General features: G+C 32.3%; 1 protein-coding gene across 2 annotated transcripts in view; it reads left to right on the top strand.

Moving 5' to 3' along the window:
• The window catches only part of LOC115880409 (E3 ubiquitin-protein ligase TRIM9), a 364,333-nt gene that overhangs the window by 302,356 nt on the left and 47,293 nt on the right, over positions 1–14,684 (top strand). For both annotated transcript variants that reach the window (XM_030897602.1, XM_030897610.1), the window contains one exon: positions 2,953–3,092. In XM_030897602.1, the coding sequence (XP_030753462.1) occupies positions 2,953–3,092 (140 nt within the window). The remainder of the gene's footprint in view (positions 1–2,952; positions 3,093–14,684) is intronic.

Here is a 14,684-nt window from a genome sequence, read left to right on the forward strand (position 1 = left end):
ATATACAAACGAAAAAAAAATATATTTCCGAAACGTAGCATTTTAGGATATAAATTTATACAAACTTTCTTATTTGTTTCTGCCAGAATATGTTGCCGAAGTTTCCCGATTACAATTTGAACCACCTTGTTTATTAAAATCCCTAAAATGGTATTCAGTGCATTTGTTTTTCCTTAAATGCATGTTTATAATTTAAATTTCGATATGATAAATACGTTTTTTTAGATAGTATCAAATAAACAATGGTGTTTTAAAAAGACATACATTTTATATCATTAGGATCGCATTTGCTCAATTTAAAATAAAATAATACATAATAATCTGATTAACTTCAAAAGTATATTCCCACACAAATATTTAAACTCGCATTAATTCTATTTATAATAATTTATTAAATATGTATTTATACATATTTATATTTTGCTCTCTATATATAGAGATAATTCTACTGATGAAAATTATTAAATTCAATAAATCGTTCGAATCAAATTAAACAAATATTAATTTAATATTATAAATTAACAAAAGAGTTATAATATTCTTAATCATACATCAAACATTGGTTTAATTTTATCAACAATATACCAGGTGCGTCTCAAAAGTGGTTCACCCTTATAACTTTTTATTTTTAAGATAAAAAAAACGAGATTTGGTATATATGACATAAATTAGGTTTGATTAACGGTTATCTTATTAACGGTGATTATTTTCGGTCACTTTCTGTTTCATTGGAAATGACTACAACTTTTGATTTTTAAATGGCATCCTCCGTATGTTTTTACTTTATTCGATAGAAAATGACACTCTGAATAGAATGACATATCATATGTCAACTTTTAACATTCTCACAATCAACATCTCTCAAATCTAGAGTGTTGTTAACCATGGCTGTGTTAAAAACACTAATTTTTAAGCCTTTGAAAAATAGATTTGATTGTCTAATGTTTTTCGTGTCTTGTCCTGGCGATAAAAAATGCCCAAATCGTATTTTTAATCATATCTCAATTTTTTCAAATTGAACGAGAGTGGCTCATTAGCATATTTGGGAAAAGATTTTTTTACGAATAATTTGGTACCACACGTTTGTTATTTCAAGTTAAATTGTCGTTATGAACCGCATGTTACAATTTCAAATTAACCATATGCGTAAATGTCAAAAGTTGACATATGATATGTCATTCTATTCAGAGTGTCATTTCTTATCGAATAAAGTAAAAATATACCGAGGGTTCCATATAAACAGCAAAAGTTGGAGTCATTTCCGGTGAAACATTAAGTGACCGAAAATAATTGAATACGTCAATCAATCTTAATTTATGTCATATAACAACTTAACATACCAAATCTTGTTTTTTTATCCGAAAAAAAAAATATTTTTTTTTCGCAGGAAGGAGCCAATTTTGAGACGCGCCCGGTATACATATATTTGTTAGGTACATCTGACCGAAATATTGTCTAAGTTAAAATACATAAAAACAACAGGAGTCCGCAATTCTTTTAGTATCAATACCCATGAACTGTTACTCCCAACTTTGTGGTGGGTACCCAATAGGCCGGGGCGAAAAAGGCCGAAATTTTTTTTTCGAAAAATAGTATGTCATAGAGATAAAAAGTTGTGTGGTAGGTCAAAAATCTTTGTGATTTTTTGGGATTTTTAAAAGGGGTATTTTTTTATTTCAATATTTTTTGACGTCATATCGAAAAAACGATTTTATTAATGATAAAAATAAACCAGATTTTAAGATAAACTGAATAAAAATTCAGTTTACTTAATTTTTAACCGCGCCCCGCTAAGGTAAAATATATCGTATTTATGGCCGCACCAGACCAGAATGATGAAGAAAAAACCAGACCATGATGCTTGTTAAACGACGTCGCATTACTAAACAGCAGGAACATATATCGATAATTGAAGAGCCAGGAAGCATATATTTTGGCTATACAAGCATGAATACTTCCGGCACTGGTTTGAATATATCAAAAAGTATCATATCGCTCATTGAAGCTAAATCTATTGACCTGAAATGTCTAACAGTTGTTGGATGTGATGGTACGAACGTGAATACTAGTTGGAAGAGTGGTATTATACGGATATATGCTGGAAATTCATATTAAAAGACCCCTACAATGGTTGATTTGCTTGCTTCACACCAACGAACTACCACTGCGCCATCTCCTTGCGGACCTAGACGGACACACTAAAGGACCGTATTCTTGCTCTGGGCTTATTGGATCTAAGCTGGCAGCATGTGAATCGAGACCAGTTGTAAGTTTTCGGAAAATAGACACAACTTTATGTCATGTCGATGAAAAAGATCTTAGCACAGACCAGCAATATCTATACCGGATATGTGTTGCTGTCCGAGATGGAATCTGCACTGACCGTTTATCTGAGAAAGATCCGGGAATGCAAGATGGCAACCTAACAACGTTAACATTAAACGTTAAACCGTTTACTGCAATTATATATATATCCACAGACTTGCCTTCAAAAAAGCAATTTAAATTTTAATCAAATCCACACACTTTTAAAAGTATGACAAGGTAAAAATCCAATTTTTTTTTTCGCCCCGGCCTAGTATCCAATGTACTATTATCCCAGAATCTAAATTACAAATTTTAAAGCTTCATTCAGAACCTCGCAATTAGTGGAATAAATTATTGGAAAATAATTTGAAGTATAATTATTGGAAAAGTTAAAAGTTTGATAACTTTTTCTACTAATTGAAAATGTCTACCACTAATGTTGATGTTCTGAATGCTTACATTTAAAGTAAATGAACAAACTTCTACGCTAATTGAAACCACTAATTTTTTCCACTAATTGCAAGGTTCTGAATGAAGTTTAAATCCACATCCTCCGCCCTGCTTGCACTTCTTCTTCTCCTCTCATTTCCCCCGCCATTCTCCCAATTACCCGAACTAAAAAGCTCTCTGTTTTATCGGCCGCAGCCCCGGCAGCACCCGCCATCATCCCCGAGGAATGCAGCGCGGAAAACAACTCGGTGACGATAGCGTGGCAGCCGCCACCCCACAGCCACGTCGAGGGCTACGTGTTGGAGCTGGACGACGGCAACGGAGGTGATTTCAGGGTAAGTGAACCAGCCCTTAAGGACCGGTGCTTATTAATTAATCAGTTAAAGGGGATGTCGGTGGAGGGGTGGATTGGTTGTAAGTGGTCAGTGACGTGACTCGTGATGTTAAGCAGGAAAGTCAATTAAAATATGTAGTGTCGCGACCGATAGCCTTTGGGGGTCTCGGCTGGGCCAAAGACATCTAAATGGGTAGACAGAACACTCCATTCATAAAACTCAACTTTTTAGAATCATACATGGTTTGACACTTTTATGAAAGTTAAAAAGAGATGGGTACATAAATATGACAACACGGTTGAGTTTCGTAATAATAACATTTGGAACTCGAACCGTATTCTATCACATACCGCGTAAATCTGTCATCATCGATTTTTGCGGAACACGGTTCGTGATCGCGATGAAATGTAAATTGTTTTGTCTCCCTTTATTTGGATGTCTTTAGCTGAGGCCCCTATAATAAGTGCATATTATGTGCATCTGAACTGGGTTTAAGAAGATACACTTCTTGATGAAAGAATATTTCAAAAAAACATAACTTGTCAGATTATGATACCCAAGTGTTCTTTAAAAATACAAGCTGTGATAGTGCAGTCTTTTAACATTCAAAAATACAGATTTCTTAATGCCGACTGAAGAACAAAGCGATATCGCTTATGATATCGTTTAATCTATAAAAGACGCCAAGTTGGCTTGGAAAAATAAATCGATGATATTAACCACGTATTTTTATATGTAAATTGCTATCGATCGTCATTTCCAATTTTTTTTCGGAGATGTTATATGTAGGTACTAATTTTAAGGAAAATGAGTTTTACTGTTTTAATAAAAAAATACTACAATAATTAGTACGAATTATACTAAACTTTAAATGAACTCACCGTATTTTCGACCAATATTCGTAATCCATTCAGTTAATATTACACCATATCAAAACTAATTAGTAGTTGATTTTGGAACTCGGTAATGTAAACATTACTTTTAATTTAAGGATGTAATTCCATACACATTATACAAATTTATATTTGTATTCCATACACATTATTAACTTTAAACAATACAATAATGTATGTGAAAAGTTGTAAATGTAAAATAATGGTAAATATGGTGAATATGGTCGGTATGGAAAAATGTGCATTCTTGCACTGTAAAAAAGGGAAAATCCAAGAATCTAACGAGATTATTTTAACTAACGACATAACATTCTCGCCGTTACATCTGGGTGAAACCTACAAATATCTTGATATCCATCAAGCTCTAAAAATTGATGATGGAGTATCAATAGACCTGATACAGTAATCTTCTATAAAAAACAAAAACATGCTTACCTGCTGGACGTCACAATACCACTAGACAAAAATATTAAAAATGCAAGAAAAGAGAAAATCACAAAATATGAAGCACTGACACAAGAACTAAAAGCCATATACGATTTGAGCAAGACTTTTATATTACCAATAATACTTACCTGTAACGGCCTAGTAGTCGTAAACCTTGTTCAAAGCCTTAAGAAACTCCAACTTCACAACCCGTAGTAGAGATGATTCGCGCTGTGTTGAACCGCGATTAGGTCCTTGATAAGAATTATCCCCACTTAGTCGCTAAAACCGGCTTTAAGCTGAGAAAAAAAAAGATAAAGTAAATATGGAATCATAAAATATACTAAAAATAAATTAATGGCAATCTTGTTTGACGTTGACGCCAATAAAGATTGAGAACGATGAATAAATAAAATATTTTAAGAATTACTGATGTCTGTGAAATAACAGCTACTTAATAAGTCACTGCTTTAAATTTGGTATTGTGCACTTCCTCGGTGTAATATTTTTCTCTTTGATTAAAAATTAGTGTTTTTAACACAGCTATGGCTCTCTAGAATGAAATTTAAAATACGCTTTTTTTAAGCAAAAATGTCAAAAGTTGACATATGATATGTCAATCTATTCAAAGTGTAATTTTTATCGAATAAGGTAAGAATATACCGAGGGTGCCTATCCGGTGAAACAAGAAGTGACCGAAAACAATTGAATTCGTCAATCAATCCTAATTTATGTCTATACTAAAATACCAAATCTCGTTATTTTATTCGAAAAAATAAAAAAGTTATAGTTAATTAATTAATTTACAAGTAAATTGGGTTTAAATGTCCGCCTTGACATCTTAGGACATCTTCCGCAATTGACATCTTAGGAACGCTTACGATACCTTATTTGTAATAATCGACATCCACTGTAAATCAGTGACATAAGAAATTCAACAGAAAATAGTGCAAAAATAACATATTCAAATCTAGAACAATATTGAAATGTATATAAGGAAAAAAATACAACTGTCAAATTGATTGGTCTCTCCATACGAGATCACTGGATCAATCAGTCATCCGTACCACAAGACTGACATAAAATATCTCACTTCACTGTTAGACGGTACGAAGTTAGCCGGATCACCTAGTATTTTAGTAAAAATAACGGTAAATAATAATGTAACAGTATAAAACAGTAACTTTAAGAAATATATTCATTCGTTTTATATAAATCTAGCCTAATCGTAGAGGGATAAAACATATAGGACAGTTCTAGGAAAAAATACAATAAGAAATAAACAACCTGACACTCGAAGGAGATCTAATCAGATAAAGCGAACATGTAAATGTTTATAAATAGGGTCTGTACACGTGAATCGGCTTTATCTTGGTCGTAAATTTTGAGACTGCATACGGCGAAAAACTTCTATCGATCCCTGCTACCATCAGCAGGGGGTGTCTATATGTTGTCGCACCGGTAAGAAGTTACAAATTCAACGTCGCAAATAGTAAGGAGGGTGAAAGGGAAAACGGAAAGTGTAAGGGAGTGTTTTAATATTGAGCCTTCCGTAACATCAATGGAGTGAGGAAATTTATTAAATTTCCTGTCTAACGTACATACTTTGCTCGTTTAATAATATTTGAAATTCATATTTCGTATACGATTTTGTTACGGGAATATTGTTGTTTAAAATTTTGATTTTTTTTTATATGTGTGTGTTATTTTGTATTAACGTTTCCTTTGTGATATCAGTGTCGCGACCAAGCTTGGGGTTGTTTACTAGATTCGCTTAGACCAGAATCTTTTCCGATTAAAACAACCATTATAAAATATACATTTATTTACTCAAAATATATAATGTGGATAAAAATATAAGAGTATGCTGAGTAGGTACTTACAGAAACATGTCTTCACTGTTTTCACCGACCTCTGGCTTACTGTGACTGGTTCTTCAACTACTAACTATCGGACTCTTCAACTAACTGTTTAACTTGTTACGGTTCAAAATTTCACCGTAACTTATTTTACTTATTTTGCTTATTTTTAGGAATAAAACTAAAACTTACTTGAATAACTTGAATAATAACGTTTAATTAGCTTACTTCTTAACTGTACATATAACTTCTATTAATATGCTGCCACACGTTACTCCATGGAAAAGGGTTCTTTAAAAGTCCTCGTACTCATCTCGTATGACCATCACACACAGTCCGTGTTGTAAAATCATGTCCTCTAAAATAAATAGTTGTACAAAAGAACATTACACAACTGTACATGTTTCTTACCAACTGACGAATAAATCCCTCTACAAGGCTTCTCTGGAATTCTGAACCACACACAGGCCAAAATCGCCCACAATTAGTGCCAAAACTGCACAACCAGTCTTCTCGACCCACAATAGAATTCCAGACAACTCCAAAGAAACAATCTCAATTCGGAACGGCAAGGCAAGGCCAAAAACTTCAATGGAGTTTTTATCAGTCAGTCAGGATCAGAAATGCTGCGTTTACCACGGCGGTTCGAAGTAGAAGAAGAAAAACAGGACGCGTGTTTGCAAAATCCGCCAAAAGACGCTGGACTCCAAGATACCAACCCAAAGTCTAACACAGGCAACCAGTAAAACAAAAGACCCAAAATAAAATTTGACATAAAATTTTATTTAATACATACGGATTGAGTGAAACATTTTATTAAATCATAATAAAATTATAATGATTCCTATACGAACATAATATCTTCGGAAAATTATTAATACATTTTCCGATTATATATAAAAACCGTTTAAAAAGATCGAAAACCTAATTTACAAAGATCCATCTGTCAAATTTCAACGCCGGTGTCACACGATCAGCTGACAACAGTTGAAACGTCAGTCTGTAAATCGTAATATAAACAAGATGAAATTTAGAGAAAAATCAACTATAATCAGGTAAAACCTATTGATTACACACAGGAAAAATACATAATAAAATCCTTAACCCATATGTATATTGTAGACCGAACATTCCCACTTGTTGCGTTGAAACAGACAATAGATAATCACATCAAGTCTATGTTCAAGAATCCTCCGAAGAAATATGCCAAGAAAATATCGTAACACAAGCATAAGTCTAAATAAAGAATTAGAAAAAAAATTACTGTAGAAAGAAAGGTAGTTTTAAACAGACAAATTGATATTATATTAATGAGGTTTTATATTACAGTTATCGGAGACAACTCCATCCCAAGAAATTGTTGTGGTGAAAAGACTTTAGTCTAGTTTATAATCATCTGCTGATGATGCTAACATGGTTAGCGAAACGCGCGTCCAGTGTAAAAGTAAAAGTGTTTTGGTGTATTGTGGTGATTTAGTGTTTTTATTTTGCTATTAATGTTATTTAACAACATATCTCGGTCGACGTCATGCAGGTAACCAATCTCTTCGGCCTACATTGTAACGTTTTTAGTCCGTTACATGTCTTTTATATATGATGTCTGGCGTTATTGTCACCGGATTCCGTATCGTTCAGGCCTGATCATTTCTTTGAAACGCTTGGCGTAGTTTAACGTTCTCAAGTCTAAAGTCCCTAGATATATAAAGTACCGCAATTACCGCCATATTGGCGCCAAAACTAGCGGCAAATTTAAAAAGGAGGCCAACATTTCGCTGTTTCGGCTTTTTAAGCAGCTGGTCGGTCCGGCGCCAATATGGCCGACCAACATTGACAGGCAAGCCGTAAAATAAAATATTTATTAATTGTAATAGAATTACGTTTATTATCTACAATTTACCCTCATTTTAACCTAATATCAGGTTGTATATTAATATTCAATTTCATAAATTTAATTTTTTAGGCCTATATATATTAAGAGGTTATAAACGAATGGTTTCCGTACAAGTGTTTTTCAGTTGTATTAGCATTTATTTTATGTTACCTTTTAGCGCAAAGTACGCCAACAGAAGTAAGTTAATAGGTAAGAAGAAATAAAGTTAGAATAACATTTAGCATTTTAGTACTTAATTCAGTCGAAACAATTGGAAAAACTTTGTTTGTTGATGAGAACGGGCTACCTATACCATAAGTAAACTTTCCCTATTATACCAGTTATGCTGTAGTTAGTTTTGACAAATAAGCATGATTTAACGAAAGTCTTTGGAACTATGAATCTAGGAATAAACTACAAACTTAAATTTGAAGGCCGGCTTTTATACGAGAAAATTTTGAACCATGGTTGAAACAAATAAATGTAACAATTAAATTGATATGATACATACCTGCTATTTTTGAAATATATTAATATATTGATAGATTGTTTCAATTAGCATTACTTCAGGTAGTTTCAGCATTTTAGGTATGTAATTGTGCACTTAATTTAAAAATAACTTAGAAGCATAGGGGCTCTTTATGTGTGCTGTATAATTAAGGTTTGTATGTTATGGAGTCATTTTTATACAACAAATTTATTATTAGTTGAATAAAAGCAAGTTAATACCACATAATTCAATTAAAATATATTTTGCTCTGCAATTTAATGTTATATTTTTAAAACAAGTGTCATAGTCATAATGTTTAAGTATCATTATTATAAAAAAGTTATACTGCTATAAATTTAACATTGAAATAACTGTAATTATTGTTATACATAAATTAAGTAGGCATAATTTTACCTCGACAATATGTAAAACTTCAAACGAATCTTAACAATTTTATGTCATGTATAAAAATCAAATTTAAATCACACACTTTTATTTATAACTGACAGTATAAGACCTAATTTTTAAATATAACTTTACATGCTTACATTATATTCTTTACTTTTTATTAGTAATTACAATATGAACCAAAAAATATTAATTACTATCAATAAATACATAAAAACTAATCTATTTAAGTCCATGATAATAACTATATAGTTAGTATATGCATAAACAACATTCTTGTTATTAGGATCAAATTTATTTGAGCTTTTTTTCATTGTTTTGGTTAATATCTCTGTTAGTCCTGACTGGTAAAACCACCTGAAGCGATGTCATACAAATCTATATATGTATCATAACATAACTTATTCTTTTAAGTAATTATCCTGCCTTTGGTCTGATGATAATATATTGTAGATTTATCTAAACTTCTTACTGCAAAATGTTGAAAACTAAACTACACTAAACATTTTAGGGAATGATTACGTAAAGATTTCACTTACACTACACTTAGCATCCTTTTTAAAAGATATGTATGGTAGTTTGCAAGTAAGGTCTTTGTCTTGTTCTATATTAGATTTCTAGAGGTGGATCTGGGCCTGACCCACTGCGACCTTCCCAGATCTATTGTGATCTTGTCTTGTTCTACAATGAAGTTTTATGTACCAATAGGTTATACTACAAATAAGATTGTTAAAAATATTCACTGGAGCATAAATAAATTCAATCCACTACCTAACCTGTATTGAATATCGACGATGTTAGAAAACACATCAAATGGCGGCCTTTTCTTGTAATACATATTTCTTCACTAAAGATATCGACGCCTATACATTATTAACTAATAAATTTGTAGCATTTTAGTGGTTTTATAATTATTTTAAAATATGTGGATAAATATTTTTATTCTGAAATTGACAGCTTCTCAACATTTGACATGACAAATTCAGACAAATGTGACATTTAAACAGTCCTACCACTACAGTTTTCCCAGAAATACCCCAAAAATCCGCCATTTTGGCGCCAATAACATTGAACAAACCAATTGCGGTACTTTATATATCTAGGGACTTTACTCAAGTCGACAACCCAGCGCTGCTTTTTGTAGAGGCGCTATCAACATCTTTTCAAGGTTTCGCTCTCCGCGATATAACCTCACTTTTGGTTTGCCGCTCTGTCGCCATCAGCAACCCGGCTTTTAGAAATGGGAATTGTTTAAATTTTGCTGCAAAATTTGAATCGGCTGCTATTTCAAAACAACAGGTAAAGATGAGATATCTTTTTAGCTTCGCTATTATTACTGCGTATTTTTAGGGTAGAGTTTTGAATTGTTCACCTCAACTCGTATTTGGTGTTTGCTGACACGTTGGTTTTCTTTTGTCCTCCAGAATATTGAATGGAAAAAAGGGCAGATGCATTTGTTTATTATTAAGCTCTCGGAAGTATTTCGAGGTGAGTTTATTTTGTTTATTATACCTTGGTAGGGTTTAAACAAGAGTTTCGTATTTTTAGGGTTCTATGTAGGGGTAGTAGTTCCTATGTACGGATGTCCAAGGTGCGGACAGTGTCCTGTGTACGCATAGTTTATCTTATGTATAGATTGCCCCAGTATAGATGTAGCTTAAGTCCATGCTGCTTCACTCCTATTTTTAAGCCTTGTCGATAGTGACGGCTATATTGGTTCATGGTGTAATGACAACTGTCCAATCGATTGGGCTCAATTATTCCAGATCATTTAGTCAATCAGTCACCCGTACCATAATATTAGCATAAAAATCTGACTACGTTTTACCGTTAGGCCGTAGGAAGCTAGCCAGGTCATTTATAGTGTATAGTCATTAAAAATTCCGACCGCAGCGCTCAATACGGCAGAAATCAGAAGTTTTTCGGCTCTGTATTTCACGCAATTCGGATGAATAACTGAACTACCAAATTACCGAACTACCCAACTACCGAACTACCGAAGTACTGTTCTACCTGTAATTCATAGCCTGTCTTATTCTGATGTATAAGTTATATTATTGTAAAGTTTCACTAAAAATCATTCAGTGGTTTTTGCGTGAGAGAGTAACAAAGATTCAGGTGCAAAGTTAGTGTGATTGTTTGACTGTTTCGGGTATTAATAAACAAGTGGAAGAGAACCCAAACTGGACGCGTTATGTTGTGATAATTTCAAATGAGAATAAAATTGCCGAAAACATGTCAATACGAAAAGGATAGTATAATTGCACGGTTATTGGGCAAAAACACTCAATACAACTCTCACAGAACAACATTTTGCAACTGTCCATCTTTATCGGACCAATTCGATCAAAAATGGATACTACTAAATAATTATACTATATAATATGTAATTTACTCTCAGATTTTTAAAACTGTTTTTACAGAGTATTTTAATATTTAGATGTAATTCATGAAAACTATATTGGTAACTAGGTAAAATGTGAAAAATTAAATGTTTAAAATATCCTTAACGAAATGCACGATAACCATTTTCGAAAATTCAAGAGTTCTTTTTCAGGGGGGAAGAAAAAAGAACTATTTTAAACACATTACCATATCATTTTATATCCAAGTCTGTCGGAATGTATTTTGTGAAGGAGGGGAGAAGAATCTTAAGTGGAAATTTGCAATGGGACGTTTTGTCTTTATAGAGTAATTTGGAAAGGAGTTTCACTCATTAGAAAGAACATTTCCGCGAGGAAGCGGTTATTTCCAGAAAATTTCCTTATTTCCACAAAACCTAATGCCAAGGGCAATTTCGAGCGAAAATTAGAATTAAAATTTGTAGATGGCAATTCGGATAAAATGTAGTTATCTTCAACGTAATTGCTATTTATAGATTTTCCAATTATTGGGTTATTTATGATAAAATTGGCTGATTTATCAAAATTAAATAAGAAGAGAGAAATATTAAAAGATATTTTTATTTTTTATTTTTGTTTATTGCCAATTACTGACGTAAAACCGGTTTTAACACAAAACATACCTTATTTTATAAATCATTTCTTAATTTCAAGTCAGCTAATACTTACCTTTAAATGCCATACTTACCTTTAAATACTTACATTTTAATACCAAACCAAACCATAATATTTCGAGAACAGTCCCAATCTTTGAGGGTACTTTCTATTCCATCACCAATCATTTATTTAGAAGCATCACAATCAGAGTCTATGGACCTACGTATTCTGTCACAACCTCAATGTAGCCTAGGGTTGCCAACCGGCCTCTATTCCAGAAGACAGTCCTCTTTTTGATCTCATTGCCCTCTTTTCTCTCGCGTATTGAAAAGTCCTCTTTATTTACATACCCAAACTCAACATTTTTTAGATGTTGAGTTTTGTTCTTAAACTGTTTACCGGTTAATTTATTTAATAAAATGCTTGCACTCGAAAAAAATAGGAGTTAAATGGAAGAACAGAGCTCAGTTAGACTCTGAATTTCGGTCCTTCTCATTTAGAAGTGACTGCCTCTTTTGTTTGTATTTTTTTTGGTTATAGCATTTATTTTTTTTATCAGTGTTGTTTTTTTTTATGTTGTAATATTTTTTTCTGTAATATTTCTATTTTTATTTGGGAATAAAGACATTTATTATTATAAATCCGCGCACTCGAAAAAACAGCGACTACCTAAACGCATCCTAGATCTGTAGAGCAAACTGGTTGTCGCATTCTTCCCCTCACCTCAGTCCTCGGGACCGATGCGATGGGCTGTGCCGTCGTTTACGACCTGCTGCTACGAGTATATAGTGTGAATTATATATGTTCGCGAACGTTTTGTTCGAGTAGCTTGGACGCGGCTTAAGACATTGTTTTTTTCTGTGCGCAAATAGTAATTTCAGGTTACATTTAGACGGCTCTTATTTTTGATTTGGAACTGCGGTTTACATCAACCTAGCGTAAAGCGAAAAAACACACAGCTTTTACGTTGCATCTGTGCCTTTATATTGACATCCTTTATAGAGCACTTTTGCTCGGTCTCGGCGTTTGAAGTTTTTCACCGGGGGGCGGATTGCTTCAACAATATCGTGGTGCATAGTCGGGCTCGGGTTGGGGCTGCAATTTTAATATAGTGTACCGCAACAGGATTTTAAATTGTACTTGCGATTTGTATTTGAACAGAAGCTCTATGAATTTTTAAATTTACCATCTTGAATATTATGAAAAATAGGGTTTGCTATACAGTCTGTTGCATCGCCGACGTCAACGTAGGAAATACCATGTCATTTTTAAAAATGATAAATAAATTTTCCCCCATTTTATTTTAAAGAAAAATTTGTTTGAAACTTTGTAAAGAACTTCTTAAAATGAAGCAAATTGTTCATTTTCAATAGCTTCTACGAATTATTTTCAAGTTATGAAAAATAAAACAATACTAAATTAACTGAAAAGTTAATCTGGCCCTGGTCCGAATAACAAACATGGCGCTTTCAATCTCAATTTTTTATTTATGTCAAATTGATTTTCTACATGCCAAAAATAATTTATAAATAGTAATTATACAGCTGAATACAAAACATTATAATTTAGTGGTACCTATTATGAAGGAAATAGTCTAGAGGGTGTAAAGGTTGTATTATCTGCATTTTCCAAATAGGCCAGAATAGTTATTAAAGACTATAACTATAAAAAGAAGAATCCATACATATATAAAAGCTCAAAGGGTTTTTTTGTTACATAGATTCCGCCGAAACTGCTTTATTTTATATATCTTGATGATTCTTTTTTTAAATCAAAGGTATATATGTCTAGATTTGTTATGAAGTGTTTTTAAATTGTTGAATGGCTATTTCTTTGTGTAAATCGACTAAATATTAAAACATACCTGAAAAACACCTACACACAATACCTTCAGAAATAAATTATTTGTCATTGTCAGTGGTTTGTCAGTTAGATTATATATCAAGTTTTTAGATATTTTAGGGATCAGTTCATAGAGCCAGCTTTAGATACATAAATATTAGAACAAAGGTTCGTTTAAACGACATTAGTGAATTAGCTACACAAAGCGATTTTAGGAAATGCATCCTCTTAGAGAGTAAAATTATGTCGGAACAATTTGTTGTATGAAAATTCCTTACTATGTGGTCTAGAAGAATGAAATCCTACAAACAGAATTAGAAGAGATTTTTGAAATTCATCATCCAAATGGGTAAAGTTAGTAAAAATTTATATAAAACTTGGTGACCTCTGGATTATACACATAAAAATTGGCACAAAGAATCATTTAAAAGACATGAATTAATTATTTGGATAAAGCGATTTTATGAAATTTATAATCTTAGGGAGTAGAATAAGGAATGAAAGTTTGCTGTACGAAAATGCATTACTATAACATCTAGCAGTATAAAATTTTATACAAGGGTTTATTTGTGACACATCAATAATATAAACGAAATATTTCGTCTTCAATTATCCTTCAAGGAATAAAAAATAACTATAAATAGAGTATTAGTGCTCTTAATAAACCAAAAAAAGAGATGAAAAATAAAAAAAATATCAAGGGAGTATATTAAGTAAAGCGACAATTGAAAATTTCAAATATTCATTTGAAAACTATATTTCAAAACTATTTATTTTAGTAATACAGTTTATATGGGACCATAGG

The sequence above is a fragment of the Sitophilus oryzae genome, unplaced genomic scaffold, assembly GCF_002938485.1.
Source record: "Sitophilus oryzae breed Bouriz unplaced genomic scaffold, Soryzae_2.0 scaffold_1081_pilon_pilon, whole genome shotgun sequence".
Taxonomy (NCBI): Eukaryota; Metazoa; Arthropoda; class Insecta; order Coleoptera; family Curculionidae; genus Sitophilus; species Sitophilus oryzae.